We start from the raw sequence: 23490 nt of genomic DNA, 5'->3' as shown, positions 1-23490 counted from the left end.
ACCCAAGATTGGGAGATGGCCAGTAAAACATGTCAGCTTAATGACAAGCAATTACCACTTTGAATAAGAGAATACCTAAACTGTTCCTCATTAGTACTACTAATAAAACTAGCATTTATGTAACACCTTTAATATGGCATACGGTCCCAAGGCACTACACAGGAATGTTATCAAACAGCAAGCCATATTAGGAGATATTCAGACAAATGTCTAAAAGTTTGATCAAAAGAAAGGTTAAAACTTTGAGCATCCTCAAGGTGAAAATGAAGTCAAGAAGCAATGAAGTTTAAGTTGGAATTCCTGAGTTTAGTGGTACTGATGAGCAATACTTTTAATTGGACCACCCAAATAACAGAGTCATAACAAAAGCAGGGCAGAGTCTGGGTAATCTGCAACAAGTAGCTCATTGAGCTCAGTGCTAACATTAACCAAAGTGAAGCACTTTCCTTGACTGGTACCTGCAGTTTTGGACTCAATATCCATCTCCAATATGTTAGCTACAGGATAGAATGCAGCAACGATCAAGTTTACCAGATATGTATTTCAGAAGAGACCTTTCACTTTTCTCATATTTTTAGGGTTGCTTCTGCTCTTGCAATTTCAAAAATGTCTTAATTTGTCTGATGGTGTGTACATGGAAGTTTTAGTGTTAGTCATAGAGTCAAAGAGATGTACAGAACAGAAACAGACCCTTCAGTCCAACTTGTTCATACCGACCAGATATCCCAATCTAATCCAGTCGTACTTGCCAACCTCCAGCCCATATCCCTCCAAACCCTTCCTATTCATGTACCCATCCAGATGTCTTTTAAATGTTGCAATTGTACAACCCTCCACCACTTCCTTTGGCAGCTCATTCCAGACGCACACCATCTTCTGCATGAAGAAGTTGCCCCTTAGGTCTCTTTTATATCTTTCCCCTCTAACCTTAAACTATGCCATATAGTTCAAGCCTACTCAACCTTGCTCTATAGCTCAAGTCCTCCAACCCTGGCAAGATCTTTTCTGCACCCTTTCAAATTTCACAACATCCTTCAGATAGGAGAGAGACTAGACTAGCATACAATATTAATAAAGTGGCCTAACCAATGTCATGTACAGCTGCAACATGATCTCCCAACTCCTATACTCAATACTCTGACCAATAAAGGAACGCATACCAAATGCCTTCTTAACTATCCTATCTACCTGTGTCTCTAATTTTAAGGAGCTATGAACCTGCACTCCAAGGTCTCTTTATTCAGCAACACTCCTAAGAACCTTACCACAACTACCTTCCACCCCAGTCCAACCCCCTCCCATTTATTTCGCAGCCCCCTGGCCCACACCCTCATTTCTGATGAAGGGCTGATACCCAAAATGTTGATTCACCTGCTCCTAGGATGCTCGGATTCTCCAGCACCACACTCTCAAATCTGATCCCCAGCATCTGCAGTTCTCACTTTCTCCTAGTGTATAAGTCCTGCTAAGATTTGCTTTCCCAAAGTGCAATACCTCACACTTATCTTAGTTAAACTCCATCTACCACTCCTCAGCCCATTGGCCCATCTGATCAAGATCCCGTTGTAATCTGAACTTCTTCGCTGTCCACTATATATCTAATTTTGGTGTCATCTGCAAACTTACTAACTATACCTCCTATGTTCACATCCAAATCATTTATATAAATGACAAAACGTAGCGGACCTAGCACTAATGCTTATGGCCTCCACTAGTCACAGGCCTCCAGTCTGAAAAACAACCCTCCACCCTCTGTCTTTCGAGCCAATTCTGTATCCAAATGGCTAGTTCTCCCTATATTCCATGAGATTTAAACTTACTAACCAGTTTCCCATGGGGAACCTTGTCGAACACGTTACTGAAGTCTATATAGATCACGTCCACCACTCTGCCCTCATCAGGTTTTAGAATCCACATTTCAAAAGTCTCAAATTTCTTCAAATATCTTTACTTATTGCCCAGGCTTCTGTTAGGACGGGGCTACCGTCCCCGTGTTCGTTTGAAGGAGAGAGACACTGGATCTGATTCAAAATATAAGCTGGTTTAATGAGAGAGACGTACACAGAACATACAGTGAGATATTTACTCCTCACTGGAGAAGGCGCGTTCTGATCTATTGTTCTCTTTGTCTAGCTTTTAGCCCCTCACATCCCAGTGCTACATCCTTATTTGGTAAGAAGCGGTATTCTCTAATAGTATTGGTTCCAGAAGAGATAAGATTCAGTTACCTCAGTATGAGCTACGTGCAATCTAACACGGTTTCAATGTCCTGTTATCTGTTCACCCTCCCTGTGGCCCCATTATGCCATCAGTGTTTCAGTCTGTTCTTAGTGTAACATAATGGCTTACTGTTGTCTCGTGAAGCTAACAGTTTCCAGACTTGCTAGTACTACCTTACGTGAGCACTACCTAACAATAAAGTTTCTGAACACAACCTACCCTTAATAATGCTTCCTAACACTTCTAAGGTATAAACGAAAATTGGAAAACTACAGCATCTTACATTTTTTTTTGTTACACTCTTGAGCTTTCTTGTAGTTAACAAATTCTTCATCTTCACAAAACCATTTCTGCTAATTTTATCCTTCTTGTAACTCTTGCATCACATCTGCCATTTACCGTTATCATTTGTTTTCAATGAACATACTTATTGACTTGTTTCAATGTGCCACCATTCACTTCAATCTTCATTCTAGTTTCTTTGATGTCAGTACTCAATCCATATGTTAAACTTATAGATTTCTCTTATCTACAAACTCTTCCAATTCTTCAAATAACACTGTGTAATCAGTATATTACTGATTTGTTAAATTCTTGCTTCTGATTTTTACCACAGGCATACTTCTAATTCTGTGAATGTTCATTGTGTATGCAGTAATTTAGGTGACAGAACACAGCTTTGTTGCACTCCTCCTTTCTCTTGAAACATGTCTGGTTGTCGCTTTTCTAGTCTGATGCTTATTAATGTCACATTTCAACAAGTTGTCTATCAGGTTTTGATGATAAACACAAACTTTTTAAAATTATCTATGTAGCATATGCAAATATTCTTGTTTATTTCTGCATATTTATATTCTTGAGTTAAACATTCCTTCCTCTGTTCCTACTCCAGGTCAAAATCCAATCTGTATTTCACTAACCTCACCCTCAGCTTTGTTATTATTTCTTTCCATTATGATTTTCAACATCACTTCAATGAGATCACTCATTAAGTTTAGGCTTCTAAAGTGATTGCAAATAATCTCACAAGCAAGGTCAGCTTCTGAATCCATTGTTTCAATGGAATGAGAGTTCATTAGAATAAGAATGTGGAATATAAAGACAATATATCAGACAGGGAAGCTTGATAACATTGACTTACTTGAACTTATTGGGATAGTTATCATCTGATCAGATCCTGGGCAATTGAGAAACATAGGAAAATAGCAGGAATGCTAACAAGTATAAGATACAAGAGATCAGCCCAAGATTACTGGCCAATATCGGATAGAATGATCATGAATAAAATTGAAAGAAAGGTTTTTGAACTTGTTTGTTGTACAGGTTCACACCCAAGACAAGATCAGTGAACAGGAAATAGATGTATTTTATGTTGACAGTCTTGAACAGTTATGATCAAGTTATATCAACAAATGTGGTATCTGTAATGGGCAACATAAACAATAAAGTCAGTGAACGATCATCAAGGACACTTGTCAAGCAATAAGACCTTGGATCAAGAAATGAAAGAGGAGAGAGTGTTATAAGTTTGTCAAGAAAATGATCTGATGATAGTGAACACTTCCATTAAGCAATCAAAAAGATGACTGTACACTTGGAGAAGTTTAGGTGATGTATTTAGAAATCAATAGTTAATGTAATGGTGAAACAACATTTTAGAAACAGTGTAAAGAACATGTGTCCCAGCATGGATATAACGTTAAATTGTAAGTCTTTGAAGTATAATTTAAGTGTACAAATATAAATAAGTCCAGATAAAAGATGTGCATTTATATAGAGCATTCCAAACATTCCAAAGTGTTTTAAAGCCAAAACAGCACTTTTGAAGTTTGGTCCCTGTTGTAACGTGAAATACGGAACAGCTAAATCTGTACAGCAAAGTCTCATAAACAGTAAGATGGTCAGATTATGTGCTTTTGTGATATTTATTGAGAAATGAATATTGATCAAGACAGCAGCGTTAACTGCCTAGCTCTCCTTTGGAATGGGATTGTTAAACATCTGATTGAAATTTGGCATCTCTGAAAATGCAGCTTTCCTTCAGGACAGCACTGGAGTGTCAGTCTAGCTTGATGTGCTCAAGTCCCCGGGGTGGAACTTGAACAAACCCCCTGACTATTGTTCATGTTCCTATCATGTCATATTTGACAGTGTTAGCATCAAACTGCGTAACACGGACACCCCACTTAAAGCCACTGTGGCAAATTCTAACCCAACAACTGCAGCATCTCCACCTGTCCATGTCCTTGGGGATTAGCAAATTCCCATTGGTTTTCTGTGGGGCGTTGAACCCCACCAACTATAATACAGTACTTGCCAGGTCAGATTGATATCCAACAAGTCAGGCAAGGCATTACCCCACTGGCTTTGCTCTCTTTCAATTATATATTTAAAAGCATGGACTCAGAGCAAGGACAAAAATGTCTTTCGTCCTTTTTTTGTTGTTGTGCACGTCCCTAAACCTGGGAGTGAATGACTGTGACTGTCTTCTGTCCTGGAAAATAAGTCGCTCCTTTCTCTTCAGGACTCTCGTTTTCCCTTCCATGGGCCCCTCGTTTTTCCCTCCAGTTTTGTTTTCACCAATCACATTCGGCTTGCCTCCTGGGCTGTTTCCCGCCAACACCTTTCCGATGGGACAGGATAGTCACTTCTGGACCTGCGGTTTGCCGGAGATTTCGAAAATAGGGTGATAAACCTGGAAGGGTTTGACCGGCATGTGACAAAAAATAATTACTCGGCTCTTCAAGACAGAACCAGATGTAAATCAAAACGAAGCATCTAAACAGCTTCAGATGGATGCGAACTGAACTAAAAAGAGACACTAATCCGAAACTGGATCGAGAGAAGTAAAGTCAAGTGGGAAATGACAATGAAATAATGGATAATAATTGGAAGATGTTCGGTGAAATGGTTCAGGGACATGTTTAAAATACACAAAATAACTATAACGACGAGAACAGCTCCAGCACATTATATCCGAGCAGTCATCACTCATACATCTTAAATCAATCGAGGTGACATTTTACTGCAGGTTTCAGTGGATCTTCTGGAATTAAATGCCTTATACCCTGTGACCTTGAAGGTGCCTTGCCAGGAAACCACAAAAAATACGATTGAACAAATAGTGCAACATACAAGCTGCAAACCACCTGAGATCCACACCCTCTGCATTGATTTATTCTCTGCTACTAGGGTGACAATTGTAAGGGACAATGTTTAACCTGTAATCATCTTTAAAATATATTATCCTTTAAAAAAAATAACCAGCAAGATCCCGACAAGTGTAAATTCGGAAGCTATTAAATACTGAAGGGCATGCATTTTCTTCTCTTTATTAGGATGTATGTTCGTGACTTGTTTTCTCAAACCTGACCTACAGATGTTGGAAAGCGTTGATGACTAAATAACATGATGATCTTTGGCTAACTGCACCTCAACAGCAGTCGGATCTCGCATCCATCGCAGATGTAATCAAATATGAACTTTACAACCCAAAATAAAACTCGAGAGACCACCCCGTCGGAGCCAGAATTAAGTCTCAGAAGTTCGGGTTAATTTGCTAGGATTAGATGAAGAGATCAGTGATGCTGCAATTACTTGAAATTCCAATCCCTAAGTGGCACAGTCATCCAGAAATCAGCCCCACGGCAGCAACAGGAACAACCATTCCAGTGGTTTCCATGATATCAGCAGTCACCATAACGACATATACAAAGCGCATGTTACTGTCATGTTATGGGAGGGGGGAGGGGGCGGTATGGTGGGGTGGAATATTGAAGTGAGTTTTAGAAAGAACCTAGTTATCTTCCGAAATATTGCCTCAAAACAACATGAGAATTTCGAACGAAAGTTAAAGCCACGCCAGCGAACCCCTGCTAGAAAGATTATGAGAACAATGAAAATGATCACCATAATTTTTGGAGTAGAAAATATAACTAGAAGCAGATTATGACATCGCTGATACAGTTGGAAATGTGGGTACCGCACACAGACACAGATGACATTTGAGGACTGGTTGGATAGATGAAGGGGCAGTCAAGTTTAATTAGTCAATTGATGGCTGGCTGGAGAGAGAGAGAGATAGATAGATAGATAGATAGAAAGAAAGAAAGAATCTGTCATCTGACAGCCAAAGATAAAAGATTTCCTATCGTATGATGCTAAGGAACAATAGCCTGTTTCTTAATATAAGTCAAAAATCTTCCACTCTACATTTTTCATAAGAACATAAAATGCAAGAAGTCTAAAGACCATTCTCCTTCTGTCCCTGTCACATCAATCCTGACCTACAGTGTGCTGAAATCACTTTGAACTTCCTCGAAGGATAATAGAGATATGAACTTGAAGAGTTTTAAAATACTGAAAGTAGTCATCCTTCTTTTGAAAGTGGAAATTTATTCTGATACAATTGTAATTATTTTTTACTCATTTATATTTCTGACTTTTGAATTGAGACAGCTCTATGTTAAAGCAAGATTGTGGGTTTAATTTAACTAAGCTACTTGGTATTTGCATACTTCAGTGAAACAATATCCTTATTCATCTTTCCAAAATATAAAACTGTATTTTCTAAAAATAATCTCTACTAATAGCTCATTCACATTGGAATGATTCTTACTGATGTTCTTTGCCCCTTTTCCAATTCTTGCACACTTTGTTCTTTTTCCACACTGATGACCAGAATTGTACACATTGAATATTCAAAAATGTCTTCCCACCACTCATAAGCACAAGTCAGAAGTGCATTAATACTCTTCACTTGTTCTGGATAAGTGTAGCTGCAACAAAATTCAAAAGATCTCAAAATCATCCCAGGCAAAGCAGAATGTATCATTGGCACAGCATTCGCCATTTTAAGCATCCAGTCCTTCACTGTGGCTACAGTCTGCAAAATGCACTGCAGCAACTCTCAAAGGCTCCTTCAATAGTATCTTCCAAACATATTATCTGTACCACCCAGGTGGATGACAACAAGTACAGGATAGGTTCCTCTTCAACTCAACATCATCCTGAATTGGAAAAATATCACTGTTCATTACAATTGAGTCAACATCAACTAACTCCCTTTCTTACAGCACTAAGTAACTTCACCACAGAGACTGAAATGGTTCAAGAAGACACCACATTAGCATCTCCTCATAGGTGTTTAGGGGTAGACAATAAATGTTAGTCTAGTAGAAAAACCCACATCCAATGAATGAATAGAAAATCATATAATTCCACTCAATGCATTGTAAGCTTCTACATGTCCTTGGTATTTGCATTCTACCTTACAGGTCATTATGCTAGTTCTTGTATTGTATTGATAATATCCAGTCAACCACATTCTGGATAGTGCACCCTTGTGCGATCTGCAAGTGGGACAGAAGTTTCAAGTCTGAGCACAAGTTTGGAGCTAAAGTAAATGATATCTTGACATTATAAAATGGTTATAGAATCTGACTAACATTCCAGACTCATTGCATTAAAGGGAACATTTCCCGTTGTTTCCTTCAGCTTTCAGGCTTCTTCTGTGCCTTATCCATTTGCTACAGTGTCCTCCTACACTGGATAAGTGCCCACTCCAAATCAAACAACCAGTAGTCCTTTGCATGCAAGTGGTACCTGATAATGAATCCCTCTTACTCCATACCTGCAATGAGTCAGATACACTATATGAGCCAGTAAATTCTACCAAAGCCTTGACTTCGTATATCCATAAGTTAGCGTCCTTTTGGAATCTTTCTGTGTCAATCCTGCTCCAGTTGCGTGCTTTTTATTCAATTTGCACATTATATCCCATGTGCAATATTTTACATTTGTATAATTGTAATTAAAACTGCATTTGTTACTGCATTGCCTGTTCGGATAAATGACCCAAATCCTCCTTGATGAAAGATCCCTGTTATCCACAAACATACTTTTCTAATATTTGACAGAATGTGGAAATGATTGTACGTGGTTTGAGAATTAGGTCTTCAAATTCAGTGCATTTAGCCGAACTCGGACGGCAAGCTTTAGGAAGATAGTAATCAGTCTGCTAGGTGTTATGGAATGTGGGTGTCACTGCCTGGGCCTCCAGTTGTTGCTACTTTGAATTGTTCGAAAGAAAGTGATGGAAAGCTGCCTTCTTCAATTGCTGCAGCACCACCCACATAGAGGTCTGTCCCATGGTGCATTTTACCCCTTTCTACCAAGCCCTCTCCTCCAAATCTTGTTGGAAATATGGCATCAAAATAGAAACTATTCAGATTGGTAGCAAGTTAATGGTAAATTAGTGAAGGGTTTGGGTCAGAAATCCTTGTCAAAACTGGTAGATAGGCTACACAACTTTTCTTTCGGGCTCCAGGGTGGAAAGAGGAAATGTTGTCACGTTGACGTTTCATTGCTCGATCTTATGGTCCCGACCAAATCGTTAACCTCCGCCGAAGCAATGTGTTAAATTTACTTCTCAGTCCTAACTTAAGCTTGAGAAACATGAACATGCCCTGTTTACCCTCGTCTGTCTATTTCTCGGATGGTTGTTACACTAACCCTCATTGGCGCTACCTTCCAAATAAATTGTTCTGACTATTTCATTAACTTTTCCAGTTCAAAGACTCGGCACAGAGTCCAATTGGGTTTGAGGTCAGCATTGTAGAGTTGAACTGGGTTAAAAGCGAACCAAGACCAATTGGCACTTCCTTCTTCAACATCAATAGAGCGGCTTGCGTTACTTGCTGTTGTAAAAAGCATGTGGTCGGCGGGTGGGCAGATTGGTTATGGGATTCAAAGACAGAAACTCCGTAGGATTGACCGCCTTCCATCTGCCGGGCGGGTTTGACTGCAGGAAGAGCGGTGCAAGATGCTTTAAGCTGTGATTTCGCCTGTCGGTTTGCATGCTTCTGATTGGACGGCACCGCCTCGGGGCCCAACTTTGCAATGAAAGGGTCCCCAAGGTTACTGTGATATCCTATTGCCCCCACCTCCAGGCCTTCCTACTGGACTGAGCTCGCAAGGGGCGGGGTGGGGGGGGGGGGGGTGCGGTATTGGAAAGTCACCGGTAGTGTCACTGTAGAAACAAAGATTGGAAGGTTGTTGTGGGGCAGTGGTAGGCGGTACGGTGGCTCAGTGGTTAGCACTACTGCCTCAGTGCTAGGGGACCGGGTTCCTGTCTGTGTGGAGTTTGCACATTCTCCCCGTGTCTGCCTGGATTTCGTCCGGATGCTCCGGTTTCCTCCCACGGTCCAAAGATGAGCAGATCAGGTGAATTGGCCATGGGAAATGCGGGGCTATAAGAATGGGCTAAGTCTGGGGGGGGGGGGGGGGGTGCTGTATGGAGAATAGATGTGGACTCGATGGGAAGAATGGCCAGTCCCTAACTGCAGGCGTTCAATGGTTCTAATGTCCATATCTCTGAGCCAGGATGCCTGGGTTCAAGTCCCCAGTCATAACATCTCTGAACAAGTTGGTTTAAATTTAAATAGATTACTCATATAAATGCTGTGGGCTTGAATTTTCCAACACTTGCTGGAGTTCTTTGAGAATGTAACCAGCAAGGTGGATAATGGGAATCCAGTAGATACTGTATATCTAGACTTCCAGAAGGCATTTGACAAGGTGCCACGTAAAAGACTGGTCCAGAAGGTTCATTCCCAGGGGATTAGGTGGGGAGTACTGTCTTGTTAGAGTTTTGGCTGACTGACAGATAGCACAGAGTGTGGATAAATTGGTCCTTCTCTGAGCGGTGGAAGCTAATTAGTGGGGTGCCTCAGGGTTCAGAACATTTATAATCTGTATACAGGAAATGATCTGCAAGCAGGGGCAGTGTGTAACATAACAGAATTTGTGGATGATATTAAAATAAGTGGGAAAGCAGGGTATGATGAAGAGATAAAGAGTTTACAGATGGATATTGATTGACTAGGAGGATGGACCAGAATTTGGCAGATGTCATTTAATGTCGATAAGAACAAGGTTATCTATTTTGATCAGAAAAATAAAAATGCAAATTATTATTTAAATAGAAAGCAGATCCGAAGTATGTCAGTGCAGAGGGATCTGAGTGTTGTTGTGCATGAAACACAGAAAGTGGGTATGCAGGTGCAACACAGAATAAGAAAGGTAAATGGAATCCTGGCATTTATTGTAAAAGGACTGAATTGTAAAACTAGTATTCTTACAATTATATATGGCATTGGTGAGTATTATTTCCAGGTTTGGTCTCCTTACTTCAGGAAGGATGTGGTGGCATTGAGGGAAGTTCAGAGCAATTCACCAGATTGATTCCAGGGATGAAAGGGCTGTGGTATGACATGCGGTTGAATACTTTAAACGTGTACATGCTGGAGTTCAGTAGATTGAAGGGGGGGGGGGGGGGGGGTCTGAGTGAGGTATATAAAATGGTAAAAGGGATTGGATAAGGTGGATGTTGAACAGATGTCCCCCCCCCCCCCCCCGCCGCCCCCCTTGTGGGACACTCTAGAACAAGAGGGCATAGATACAGAGTGAAAGGGGGTAGGTTCAAAACCGAGGTGAGGAGAAACTACTTCTCTCAGAGAGTTATGGGTCACTCACTATCCCAGAGTGCACTGGAGGCAGAATCAATCAACAATTCAAGAAAGAAATCGATATGTTTCTGATGACAAGCGGGATAAAGGGCTGTGGGGAGTAGGCGGGAAAGTGGAACTGAGACCAGGATAAGATCAGCCATAACCGCATTAAATGGCGGGGAGGGTTCCAAGGGATGAATGGTCTAATTCCCATGTTCCAATGAATGTGTTCCATCCACTTAGTTACCTGTGATCTTCAGGTGATCTATTTAAATTGTTCCTTTGTGTTGGATTTTAAATGGGGCATTTATCAGAACTCCTCGCTTCTCCCTCAAAGCTGAGTAAAAGTTTGACACCATCCCCTTCCCCTGCAGTTTCGGATATCCAGCCCTGGTTGGCTCTCTCTCCTCCCTCCGGAAGAGGGAGTGAAGCGAGCTGCCTGGAATAAATTGACAATGACCCTTTCGTCCCTCTTCAAATCGGGAAAGAGAGAAGGAGAGGGGGTTCTCGGTGGACCCTCCAGGGCGGCCAGTCGTCGGGTTGGCCTTCAGGAGACCTGTACCTTTAAGAGTGGATGGGAGCCCTGTGCTTCCCCTTTAAGCTGATTGGGGAGAGCGGAGCCTGAGGCTGTGCAGGAGGAAGTTGCGCAGACTTGAGGCAGTTCTGACATAAAAGCACAGATAGTGATTGAAAGTGATGTTAAAAAGGATTTAGCCTCCGCATTAAGTTGGACCAGAGCATTAGCCCAAAGTCCTGGCCATCTGCCCTTGAGGGTGCGAGGGGGAGGTCAGAAACTGGGGAAGCCTTCAAGGCAACACACACACACACGCTGCAGCAAGCGTTAGTTTCAAAATCCGGATCGCATCTTGGCTGCAGGTTAGTCTCTCTCTGTCTCTACTGTTCATTCTGTTAGTGTCTCTGTGACCCCAAGCTGTCCTCCTTCCCACAGTAAATCTGAGCCTGGCTCTGTGTGTGTGTGTGTGTGTGTGTCTGTGTGTGTGTGTGTGTGTGCCTGTGTGTCTGTGTGTGTGTGTGTCTGTGTGTATGTTTATATGTGTGTGTGTATACGTGTCTGTATATGTGTGTATGTATATGTGTCTGGGTGTGTGTGTCTATAAGTGTATGTGTGAGTGTGGCGGGAGTTATTTTGTGGAGGGGTGAATCTCTGGGAGATGGCAGTATCTGGGGCTGGGGTGGGGGCGGTTGGGCTGGGGGTCGGGTTTGGGGGCTGGGGAGAGAGAGCGGGCTGGAGTCACTTTGCCAGTGGTTGATCTTTGCTTATTGTATGTCCTCAGGTCATATCACATCACTGCCTTCGTTTTGTCGGTCATGAGACAGTCCCCCATTGTGGAGAGGACGGGACAGCAGGAACAGCACAGAGACCTCGCCACTGAGCCCTGGTCGGATTTGGGAGGATTTCAAGCGGTCGGTTTGAAGTTGAGGCGAGCGGCCAGAAGGAGTGAGTGAGAGAGAGAGAGAGGGAGCCGGACAGGAGCCATGGAGTTGCTGGGACGGCTGGTTGCCCTGCTCAGGTACCAGCTGTGCCCATGCTGAGTGAGGCACGGTGCCCGCTGCGCCCTCTCCAGCCGCCCCGGGGGCTGTATGTGTGTGCGCTCCGCCCGGGGCACCATGCGCTCCGGCTCGATGCTGCAACTGGCCGCCCTGGTGTACTCGCTGCTCTCGGCCCGGAGCCAGTACGACAGCTGCAAGTCGCTGGTGAACACCGATGACGCCGGCCCTTCCTGGGAGTTTTACGCCTGCCAGCCCCGAGCCATGGCCATGAAGCGGTACCTGAGGGTGAAGGTGGAACCGCCAGGGGTGACTTGCGGAAACCCTCCGGAGAGGTTCTGTGCGCTGGTAAGGAGAGCCACGGGGAGGCGCTGCTGCCCGCTCCGCCAACAAACAGACCCCCCTCCTCCCTCTTCACTAACCCGAGCCGGGGTAAACTTTCATCCGGATTAACGTCTCGCAGTGACAATGTGCAGCCTTATATTTCGAGGATCAGAAGCAGGAAAGTTCACTCAGCAACGTCTATGTAGGGACAGGGAGCAGGGGCATGGGGCGGGAGAGAGAGAGACTAAACAGGGGAGAGGGAGGCACACAGGGTTGGGGGGGAGTGGGGATAGAGAGAGAGAGAGACAAGGGGAGAAACAGACAAAAGGAGAGAGGGAGAGACGGAGAGAGAGAAAGGCAGAGAAGGGGGGGACAGGGATAGAGAGGAAGGGGGGATAGAGAGAATGGGACAGAGAAGGGGAGGGACAGGGATAGAGAGGAAGGGGGGATAGAGAGAATGGGACAGAGAAGGGGAGGGACAGGGATAGAGAGGAAGGGGGGATAGAGAGAATGGGACAGAGAAGGGGAGGGACAGGGATAGAGAGGAAGGGGGGATAGAGAGAATGGGACAGAGAAGGGGAGAACAGGGATAGAGAGGAAGGGGGGATAGAGAGAATGGGACAGAGAAGGGGGGGACAGGGATAGAGAGGAAGGGGGATAGAGAGAATGGGACAGAGAAGGGGAGAACAGGGATAGAGAGGAAGGGGGGATAGAGAGAATGGGACAGAGAAGGGGAGAACAGGGATAGAGAGGAAGGGGGCAGAGAGAGTGAGACAGAGAAGGCAAGAGAGGGGCAGAGGGAGATGTTAGATGGAAGCGAGAGAGGGGGGCACACACAGAGGGACATGGAGATACAGCGGGAGCGGGATTGAGACAGGGGTAGAGAGGGAGAGCTTTGGTGGTCCCGCCTCGACTTGAAGCAGGCGGGGAGAACGGGAGGTCACATTCTGGTGGAGAAACCCGGAATATTTCGGTGTTGTGCCCTGTCCTACCCGCCACCACGCAGACAGCTCCCACTGCATCTATCATTTTTAAAAGACTTTTCTCGGCGCATGTTCACTCCGGGTTCCAGCAACTTAGAAGTTGTAGATAAAATACACTTAATAAGGAAACTCCGGCGGGAATGTGGATGTGTGCCCAGAGTTGCCTCCATCCGCTGGAGCTGGGGGCCTGGTGCAGAGAGCAGTCTGTCTGCTCCCCCCCCCCCCCAGCCCCTCCACGTATACACACACACACACACACATACACACACTCACTCTCAGACTCACCCTCCCCCCACACACACCCAGATACACACCCACACCCAGAGACATACACACAGACACACACACCCCACCCACACCCAGACACACACCCACACCCAGACACACACTCAGACACAGACACACACACACACCAGACACACATACACACATACACCCAGACACATACACATCCACACCCAGACAGACACACAGAGAGAGGTGGTGGAGGGGTGGGAGGGGAGGGGGGGGGGGGAGCTAGAAAGCCCCACCGATAAGAACAAGCTCCGCTGAGCGGACTCAGGCCGGAACATCATTAAGGGAGCCACCGGGGTGGCTTATCCCTGTGCAAGCTTCTCACACTCCGGACAGCCGTGGGTTTACTAAAACTGGGACACAGAGTTGCCCAGCCGAAATGAATGAATGAAAGCACTTTGCAACATTAATAATTCAGTTACGAGCGAGTGCCGTTGCTTTAGTTTAATACACACTGGACTAATAGAGAGGCAGTTATTCAGAATGGATTATGAGGGACTAATGCATTTCACTGCCGCTGTATACAGTGTCCCGGATTAACGACAGATCGGCTTGTTAAAATCCCCGAATGTTATTTTTGATTCAATATCCTCAGATTTTCATAATGACCGCCGCGCACTGTAATGCCAGGCGATTGGAGGGAAATGGAAACATTTGGACTGAAAGCCGTGTGTTCGGATCCGGGGGCCCGTCAGTCAGCGCTGCCGCTGAACTGTGCTCATTCCCCGCTGTAACAATGTTAAAGAGACGGTGGAGGCGACAGCGGGGAAGGTGAAGTAAACCTTCTGATAAGATTCCTCCCAAATGGAATTGCTTACACTCTCTCCGAACCCCCCCCCGCCCATGTTTAATTGTCGAGACTGTAATGCTGGAAAAGCACAGCAGGTCAGGAGCAGGAGAAGCGAGGTTTCGGGCATTAGCCCTTCATCAGGAACAGACAGGAATCAGTCTTATTCCTGATGAAGGGCTTTTGCCTGAAATGTCGATTTTCCTGCTCCTCGGATGCTGCCTGACCTGCTGTGCTTTTCCAGCACCACTCTAATCTAGAATCTGGTTTCCAGCATCTGCAGTCCTCACTTTCTCCCATCTTTGTTTGATCGAAGTCCCGCTTTAAGTGAACGAGATGCATTTTGATTTCATTTTAATTAAAGTCCCCACCTCGCCGCTTGTCTGGTTTAAAATTTGCTTCGGTCGGATCTAACTGGAGGGAAATCCTCACCTTGAGATTGAATTTGAGACGGTGTAAAATGAGGGGAGTATCTCAGCGGTCAGGTAGCATTTATTTATCAGCCACACTAAACTCCTCAAATCTCTGAAGACCTATCGCCAAATTTGCCCCCTTTTTGTGTTGTGTTGTTGTTGTTTGTAATAAGAGCCCTGTTCAGTCACAGTCCTCTGGAGAGGCAGGAATCTCACCCAAAGGGGGTAAAAGAAACGGAACTGAAAAGCTTTCAAATATTCTCGACTCCAAAAGCAAACATCGATCAGAATTAGTGGCAAATTAATTCTGGATTTGGAGGATGGAAATAATGCGGCCGACACACGGTCATGGTTAAACCAATTCCAATGCATTCAGGAACCAATCTGTCTCCCATCCTGCTGGTCTCTCAGCAAGACTAGTAGCAAGTTGAATCCTGCTTTTATTAAGCCTGGGGCGCTGATTGTAAGAAGCCTTTTGTTAAAATTCTAATTCTAAAGCTCAAGGAAGTGGACCATATAATTTACCGGGAACGAAAAAACGCAGCCTGAAGTGAGCAGGAACCGTAGCCTTGAATCATTTGCTGTGGTCAGTCGGAGGTGGTAAGGGGTCTGCTTCATAATATTAGCCTGTCTCAGGAGGCCCCGCAGGATATGGATTTGAAAGCATGCTTTATTTGTTCATGGCTAGCCGCATCCCCTTGTCAGATAACTTGGAGGAGCATGGACTAGCTCTCCGAGACACGATTAAATACAAATCCTTGTAATTCGGGGAAATAAACCCCAGTCCCTTGAAAACAAAAAAAATAATTACATAGTCCCAAATTGTAGTTTATTTTTTCAGAAGTCTCCTGGGCTAACTTGTTGTTTATTTTCCTGCACAACCGACCTCCTACTAAATAGGTACAAATTACAGGAACAAACGGTGAGAGCAGGTGGTTACATTTCAATGATATGGCAGCCGGGACCCAATGTTCTGGGGTGGGGGATCAGAAACCGTTCCCTAACTCCAGCTCCTTGTTCACTGCCAATGCTCAAGGGAAGGGAAGGCGTGACCACAGCCTGTCTGTGTGGGTGGGTGTCTGTGTGTGGGTAGATGCCAATGTGGGTGTGGGAGTGAGTGTCTGTGCCTGTATGTGTGGGTGTGTGTGTGTGGGTTGTGCCTGTATGGGTGGGTGAATGTGTGTGGGTGAGTGTTTCTGTGGGGAAATGTGTGCCTATATGTGTGGGTATCTGTGCCTGTATGTGTTTGTGTGGGTGGGTGTTTCTGTGCGGATATTTGTGCCTGTATGTGTGTGTATCTGTGTCTGTATGTGTGTGTGTGTATGTGTGTGAGTGTATGCCTGTATGGGTGGGTAAATGTGTGTGGATGTGTGTTTCTGTGCGAATATTTGTGCCTGTATGTATGTGTGTGTATCTGTGCCTGTATATGTGTGGTGTGTGTGTGGCTGTATGGGTGGGTGAATGTGTGTGAGTGTGTGTTTCTGTGTTTGGTGTGTGTGAGAGGATGGGGGTGAGTGAATGGATTTTTTTTTGTCTCGGGGTTGATTGATTTTCCGAGGGGTGAGTGAGAGCTCTTGGGTAGGGCGCAGCCCGCTGGCTCAGGGCATCTGTAACTTCTACCTCTCGGCCCTCACGCATCTTCAGGACTTAGGCGCCAGGAGCTGAAATCCCCTCCCCCGTGAACCTCCAAGTGTTTTCCAGCCAGGCTAAACTAATCTTCTCAAATTCGGAATTTCTAAAATGCCTGTTCAGGAGTCAGGGTCAGCAGTTGTAGGTGACCTGGGAATCTTTGTTCAGTAGTTTTAAACTAACTGTAATCTGATGAGTTAGTTTTAAACCGCTCAATGTTAAAAAGGATTTGGGAAAGATCTGCGTGATGAAAGGCACCACTGGATATCCTCATGCAGGTCAGCACTTACAGACCAGTGTTATAAATAAACATGGCACGGCTGCGGGCACAGACCAATCCACGCGAACGCATCTCTGAACCTCAGACTGTTCGGAAAAGAAATGGGTTCAGTTTTATCAGACAGAGTGCTAAGGATGCTGGAAATCTGAAACAAAAACAGAAAGTGCTGAGGAAACCCAGCAGGTCCAGTAACATCTGTGGAGAGAGACAGAGAGAGCCAGAGTTCCAAGTTCAGTCAGACCAGCTTCCCTTTGGGGTTTCTGAACTCTCGGCTGGGTACAGGACTCCCGAACCCAGCAATGAAACCCCAGCAGCCGGGGGGTTGGCACGGGGGTAGGGGGGAATTGGCAGATGCTGCCGCCGCAGGGTGAGGGCGCTCTTTCGGCTTGTGCCCAGTGCCACTGACTGAGGCAGGATCTACGTTCCCATCGCCAGAGACAACCCCCCACTGGCACCCCGTGTACACCGGCTGTGCCAAGCTGGCCCCATCCAGTCCATGGGCAGGGGCAACTGAACAGAAGGAACTCCCCATCACATTACAACTCACCCCAGGGAGTTGGGACAGTGTCTCTTACTATCCCATTGGAGTAGGTCGCCGGTTAGGGCAGAATGGCCACAGGTTGCTCGCTCACCATTCTGCCTGCTCAGGCCTATAGGGAGAGTTGGAGTGTGGGAGATTGGTCGTTCTGGGGAGAATTGATCAGGGTATTATAACTCAATGAAATAACCAAGGTCAGGAGGGTGTTGGGTCGCTCAGAGACGGGGGGACAGTCAGATAGGTTCCCTTCACCAGCCCCTGGCTGCTTGGAGAGGGATGCTGCGGGTGTTACAGCGTTAAAACAAGGACTGCAGATGCTGGAAACCGGAGTCTAGATGAGAGTGGTGCTGGAAAAGCACAGCAGGTCAGGCAGCATCCGAGGAGCAGTTGTTAGTAATAACCAGAGGGGTTCGGCTGGAGGAGGTTCCCTCACCGCAGGGTGGGGTGGGCTTTCTGTCTTGTTGCGGCCGGTTCCAGCCTCACCCCTGTTACCGACTTCACCGGCACATTGCTGTACTGTCGGTGAACGTCGGAATGTTTCGGCCACTCAGCGCCTGTGACAAACTAAATCCGTGCAGAGGTGAAACGGACCCATTATACTCTGTGGCTGCAAGGCTGTCTTCCAGTGACCAGTGTGTCAGAGTGAGCGAGGGTGAGATACAGTGAGTGAGGGTGAGTTACAGTGAGTGAGGGTGAGATACAGTGAGTGAGGGTGAGTTACAGTGAGTGAGGGTTGCAGAGTGAGGGTGAATTACAGTGAGTGAGGGTGAGTTACAGAGTGAGGGTGAGTTACAGTGAGTGAGGGTGAGTTACAGTGAGTGAGGGTTGCAGAGTGAGGTTGAGTTACAGTGGTTGAGGGTGAGTTACAGTGAGTGAGAGTTGCAGAGTGAGGGTGAGTTACGGAGAGTGAAGGTGAGTTACAGTGAGTGAGGGTTGCAGAGTGAGGGTGAGTTACAGTGAGTGAGGGTGAGTTACAGTGAGTGAGGGTCACAAAGTTGGTGAGGGTGAGTTACAGAATGGGTAAGTGTGAGGGGGTGAGTTACAGAATGAATTACAGCGTGATGCAGGTTTCAGTGAGTGTATGAGAATTACTTTCCAGTTCCATACAGGGGTCCGTTTCGATTTGTTTTTGTTTTGCAAAGTAACAAATCGAGTCTCTCGCTCTTGTTCCGAGGGGAAACATGCTGACCCCCGCCTCACACACTGTGGGGCTCCCGAAACCAGCCAGGCTGTTGCTATCGACAGACAGACAGTAAAAGGGACTGGGACAGTTTATGTTCAGTATTAGGCAGGATTTCAACTGTCACTGAAACTCGTTGATTTGAAGTTCATTGACTGGACCGGAAGCGGGGGCAGCACCTGCTGTGAGAGGGGAGGGGGTGTGGAGGAGGAAGGGAACAGGGGTTGTAGGGAATGTGAAGAGGAGGGATGGGGGGAGGAGGGGAGGAGGGGAGGGGTTGTAGGGGGAATGGGAGGGATTGTAAGGGAAGTGAGGAAGAGGGGTGGGGATGTGGGAAAGGAAGGGAGAAGGGGACGGTGGGTGATCCTTTGTGAGTTTGAACTTGAAATGACCGCCATTGCAGTGAGCTGCGGAGTTGTTGATCGTGTTGGAGCACTCCCTCACATGTTCCTTCCGACAGGAAATATTCCCTATGTTTCCCACTCCATCCATCTCTCAAAGAAACAGACTGTCAGTTTATGAGGAGCTGGGAATGAGACTGAGTCCTGAGGGGTTCTGAAGGGACTGGGAATGGGAAATGGAGCCGGCGCCAGGGTCTGTGTGTGTGTTTCCCACAACTTTTTTAGTCAGTAATGAAAGTAACGCCGAATGCTTTCAATGAAAGTGCCTGGTTGCGATTAGCTTTAGGTTAAAGTCCCGAACACAAGTGAAGGAAAGAGAACTGAGCAAGTATTCCCTGTTCGGTGAGGGACTGATGTCCATTCTGGGATTATATCCGGGGATCAAACTGATCACACGCAATTTGAGATTTTGGAGAGGATTTGTAGCTCAGGTTGTGGATCGGGCTGGAGGTTTACTCGCTGAGTTGGGAGAGGTGTTAAAATGCTCGGAGGCTGGCCCACCCCCCAGCTCCCGTCCTGGTGCTGCCCTCCCTGTCCCCGAGTGCACCTTTCCGGTTCCATGGCCATGGGTGCTGCTCCTGGCCGGCAGTGCGTGATTAGCCTCTCTCCTCCTGAGACCAATCCTTCTCTCTCTCTCTCTCTCCCTCTTTCAATTTGCTTCCTCCATCCTCTGTCCCACCCTCGGGCCAGTTCAGAGCCTGATGTCAGACACGCTTCAGGACGGCATCTGAACCCAGTTTGTCCCGGTCTAACTTCCCAAGGGGCATGCGGATGGTTTCCCGGAGCTCCCTGTTAAATCTGAGCCTTCTCCCCCTCTGAGAGAGACGTGATACAGCACCTTCACACTTGGGCCTGGCTCACTGAGAGGAACTTTTGTACAACTCCCTGCTGAATCGCGACCTTGGATTCAAACAACCTCCCTTAAAGAATAAAATCAAATCGATGAAACTTGAGTGAGAGCCGTTAGCTGGAATTAGTAACTGTCTGTCATGTTCAAGAGGCGTTTCCGGGATATTTAATATTTAATCAAAGTTTAGAGTCTCGGCCCTTAAAGAGACACTGACCGACGGTAGGGGGGAGGTGGGCAACGCAGATTTCCAACAGAGAAAACCCCCTTTCAGTCAGACCGTGCTCAGGAAATACCGATTTAATTGCATTTATATTAAGTGCATTCATTTGGCGCATTTTTAAGCATAAAGTTCTGTCCATTATATTCAATCGCCTTTGTATTTAATAACGAGATCGCAGGAAGTCAAGGACACAGGTAAATGAAAACTGAAAGCGCTGCTGGAATTCAGAAACAAAACAGAAATTGCTGGCAATACATTCACCTTGTCTCTCAGCGTCTGCGGAGAGAAAGCAAAGTTCATGTTTCGGGTCCAGCGACCCGTCCAGGTTGACAGTGAAGTATCCAGCCGGATTTGAGTCAGATATTTGAGCTGGAAGTGGAGAACTCGTTTACATTTGTGAAAGAGAACCCCTTCAGATGTGGAAGGGAGGACGGCAGCTCGGACAGGGTTGAGAAACCTTGCCAGGGAATGCTGTGTGTGTGTGTGTGTGTGAGCAGGGTGTGCCTTCACGATCATTAAGCCCAGAGCCCTCAGTCTGCAGCTGCCTCGCGTTAACCTTCGATTCTCAGAACACTGTCTCCCGCCTCCACCGTCCGTCTTCCCAAGAATCCAGATCCATGGAGATTTACTCCTGGAGACGGCCAGACAGCACAAACGCTCCTTTACATCCACACACACAGTAATAACGAGCGAACTCCATATCTGAATATGAATATTTTTTCATAAATATTTAACCACCTTATACTCCCAATCCTTCTCCACGAGCAAATACAAATCATTAAAACAGACAATTGGGAAAATCCACATGAAGCTGATGATACCGTTGGTGAAATTCCCCAAATTCTCGAATAAAACTGCGGATCTGATATAAAAACCGAAAGTGCTGGAGAATCTCAGCAGCTCAGGCAGCAGCTGAGGAGAGAGAAACAGAGTCAGCGTTTCTCCAGCTCCTGTTCTAATTGTCCCTTCCCCAGTTCACTGTCTCTGGGTGATCTCAGCAACTTATCACTAAACAAAAACAAAGAACCGTGGCTGGAAATCAGAACTTGCTGGAGAAACTCAGCAGGTCTGGCAGCATCTGAGTCTCCAAACGTTAACTCTGCTTTCTCTCTCCACAGATGCTGCCAGACCTGCTGGGTTTCTCCAGCAATTTGCGGTTTTGCGACATTAACTCATGCCTTTATTAGAATCACGACTTTAAGGCATTGTTATTAATTTGATGCAGCGGCTATTCATTTAAACAGGTTCGAGAACAAACGCGCTATCACTAGCGCGAAACTCTGTGCCGTATGTATTTTAAATTCAGCTGATTTGTCTGTTGTTTATTTTCTGGGTACATAGAGTCACAGAGATGTACAGCACGGAAACAAACCTTCGGTCCAACTCGTCCGCTTCCTCAGGCAACTCATTCCGTACACGTACCACCCTCTGACTGAAAAAAGTTGCCCCTTAGGTCTCTTTTATATCTTTCCCCTCTCACCCTAAACAGATGCCCTCTAGTTCTGGACTCCCCCACCCCTGGAAAAGACTTTGTCTATTTATCCTATCCATGCCCCTCATGATTTCAGAAACCTCTATAAGGTCACCCCTCAGCCTCTGACGCTCCAGGGAACACAGCCCCAGCCTGTAAAACCATCCATTGTGCGGTGCTTTCCAGCTTCATGCTGTCAAACTCCTCTTTATTATTTATTCGTCTGCGTAGCAGTCACTGGCCAGGCCAGCATTTATTGCCCATCTCGATTTCCCCAGAGAAGCTAATGGTGAGCTGTCTTCCTGAACCGCTGCAGAAGCTGCGGACCAATCCCCCGCTCCTAGAGAGGGAGTTTCTCAATGCTCTATTCCTGTTAAAGAGTCATAGTTTTCCGTTATTCCAGAGACAGCTCCAACATCTTGGTTATCACTGCCTCAGGTATGAATTAAAAGTAGAATCAGGCCATTCAGCCCATCTAACTTGATCCACCATTCAGTAAAATCATGGCTAATCCAATGCGGTGGTAACTCCCCATTTCAACACTATCCCCATAATGTTCTGATTTCCTTCTATGACAAGAATTCATGCCCCATCATTCATGCAAGGATCAGTTCCTCTTAGATGGCAAATGCTACATTTCAAACACCTGGCCCATTCTCCTCCATTTCCATCAGATTAGATTACTTACAGTGTGGAAACAGGCCCTTCGGCCCAACAAGTCCACACCGACCCGCCGAAGCGCAACCCACCCATACCCCTACATTTACCCCTTACCTAACACTAGGGGCAATTTAGCATGGCCAATTCACCTGACCCGCACATTTTTGGACTGTGGGAGGAAACCGGAGCACCTGGAGGAAACCCACGCAGACACGGGTAGAACATGCAAACTCCACACAGTCAGTCGCCTGAGGTGGGAATTGAACCCAGGTCTCTGGTGCTGTGAGGCAGCAGTGTTAACCACTGTGCCAGATTAATTTGTTCCATGCCCACATCCATGACTTTCTTCCAACTCAACCTAATCACTAGGCATGCCTTTTTGTCTTACATCATTCCTTCCCAACAATTGCTGATTTGATTTATTATTGTCACCTAGTTACAGTGAAAAGTTTTGTTTTGTGTAGAGTACAGGCAGATGGTACCATAAAAAGTGCATAAGGTTAATAGGACAGAATGAGGAATACAATGTTATGGCTGCAGAGAAGGTGCACAAACAGCAAAGTCAACATTAAATTTGAAATTTGAGTGGTCCATTCTGAAGCTGTTCTTGAATCTATTGGTACGAGTGTTTAAGCTTTGTGTCTTCTGCCCGATGGAAGAGGTTGGAATGGATTATAACTGGGGTGGAGGGACCTTTGATTATGTTGGCTACCTTTCTGAGGTTATCTCCATTTCCCACTACTTGGCAAATCTCAGGTTGAACTGCAAACTACGAAGTATGTTTAATGGTGCAAGCAAGCTTGAGAGAGATGAGATTTTACCCATTAGATAGTTAATATGTTGCATTATAAAAATGAGACAATGTTCCTGTATATGAATATCTTTTCATGTCTTCTTCAAATCAATAAGCGTTTTTTTAGTACCTTGCATCCTTCCACATACTTTTGGATTTGGGAGTTTTTTAATGAGTGTAACATGTTTTTAAAAATGCATCCCATATACCATTTCTAAACTTCAAAGTTGTCAGATCTAAGAGTAACTTATGCTAATCATTGCTCTGTCAATTTCCCAAGAGAATTTCCATTTTGTTTGAAGTACATTATATAAAAAAAAATACACTTGCATTTTTGTTAGCATCCAGTTAAAATATCCATGAATTGCTGCAGCACATTTGTAAATTGAAATCAAAAATTTCCAATCCAAAGTGCAAATGTTGAGAGG

At 45.5% G+C, this 23490-nt stretch overlaps 1 protein-coding gene across 1 annotated transcript in view; it reads left to right on the top strand.

The window, feature by feature from the left end:
* Window positions 1-12063: 12063 nt before the first annotated feature.
* The window catches only part of LOC132825707 (netrin-G2-like), a 114267-nt gene continuing 102840 nt past the window's right edge, over window positions 12064-23490 (top strand). Inside the window, exon 1 of the mRNA XM_060841107.1 lies at window positions 12064-12587. Within this exon, the coding sequence (XP_060697090.1) occupies window positions 12333-12587 (255 nt within the window). The 5' untranslated portion in view covers window positions 12064-12332. The remainder of the gene's footprint in view (window positions 12588-23490) is intronic.

This window comes from Hemiscyllium ocellatum, chromosome 21 (genome assembly GCF_020745735.1).
Source record: "Hemiscyllium ocellatum isolate sHemOce1 chromosome 21, sHemOce1.pat.X.cur, whole genome shotgun sequence".
Taxonomy (NCBI): Eukaryota; Metazoa; Chordata; class Chondrichthyes; order Orectolobiformes; family Hemiscylliidae; genus Hemiscyllium; species Hemiscyllium ocellatum.
The sequence above is the reverse complement of the archived record's forward strand: the minus strand, read 5'-3'. Positions and strand labels throughout refer to the sequence as shown.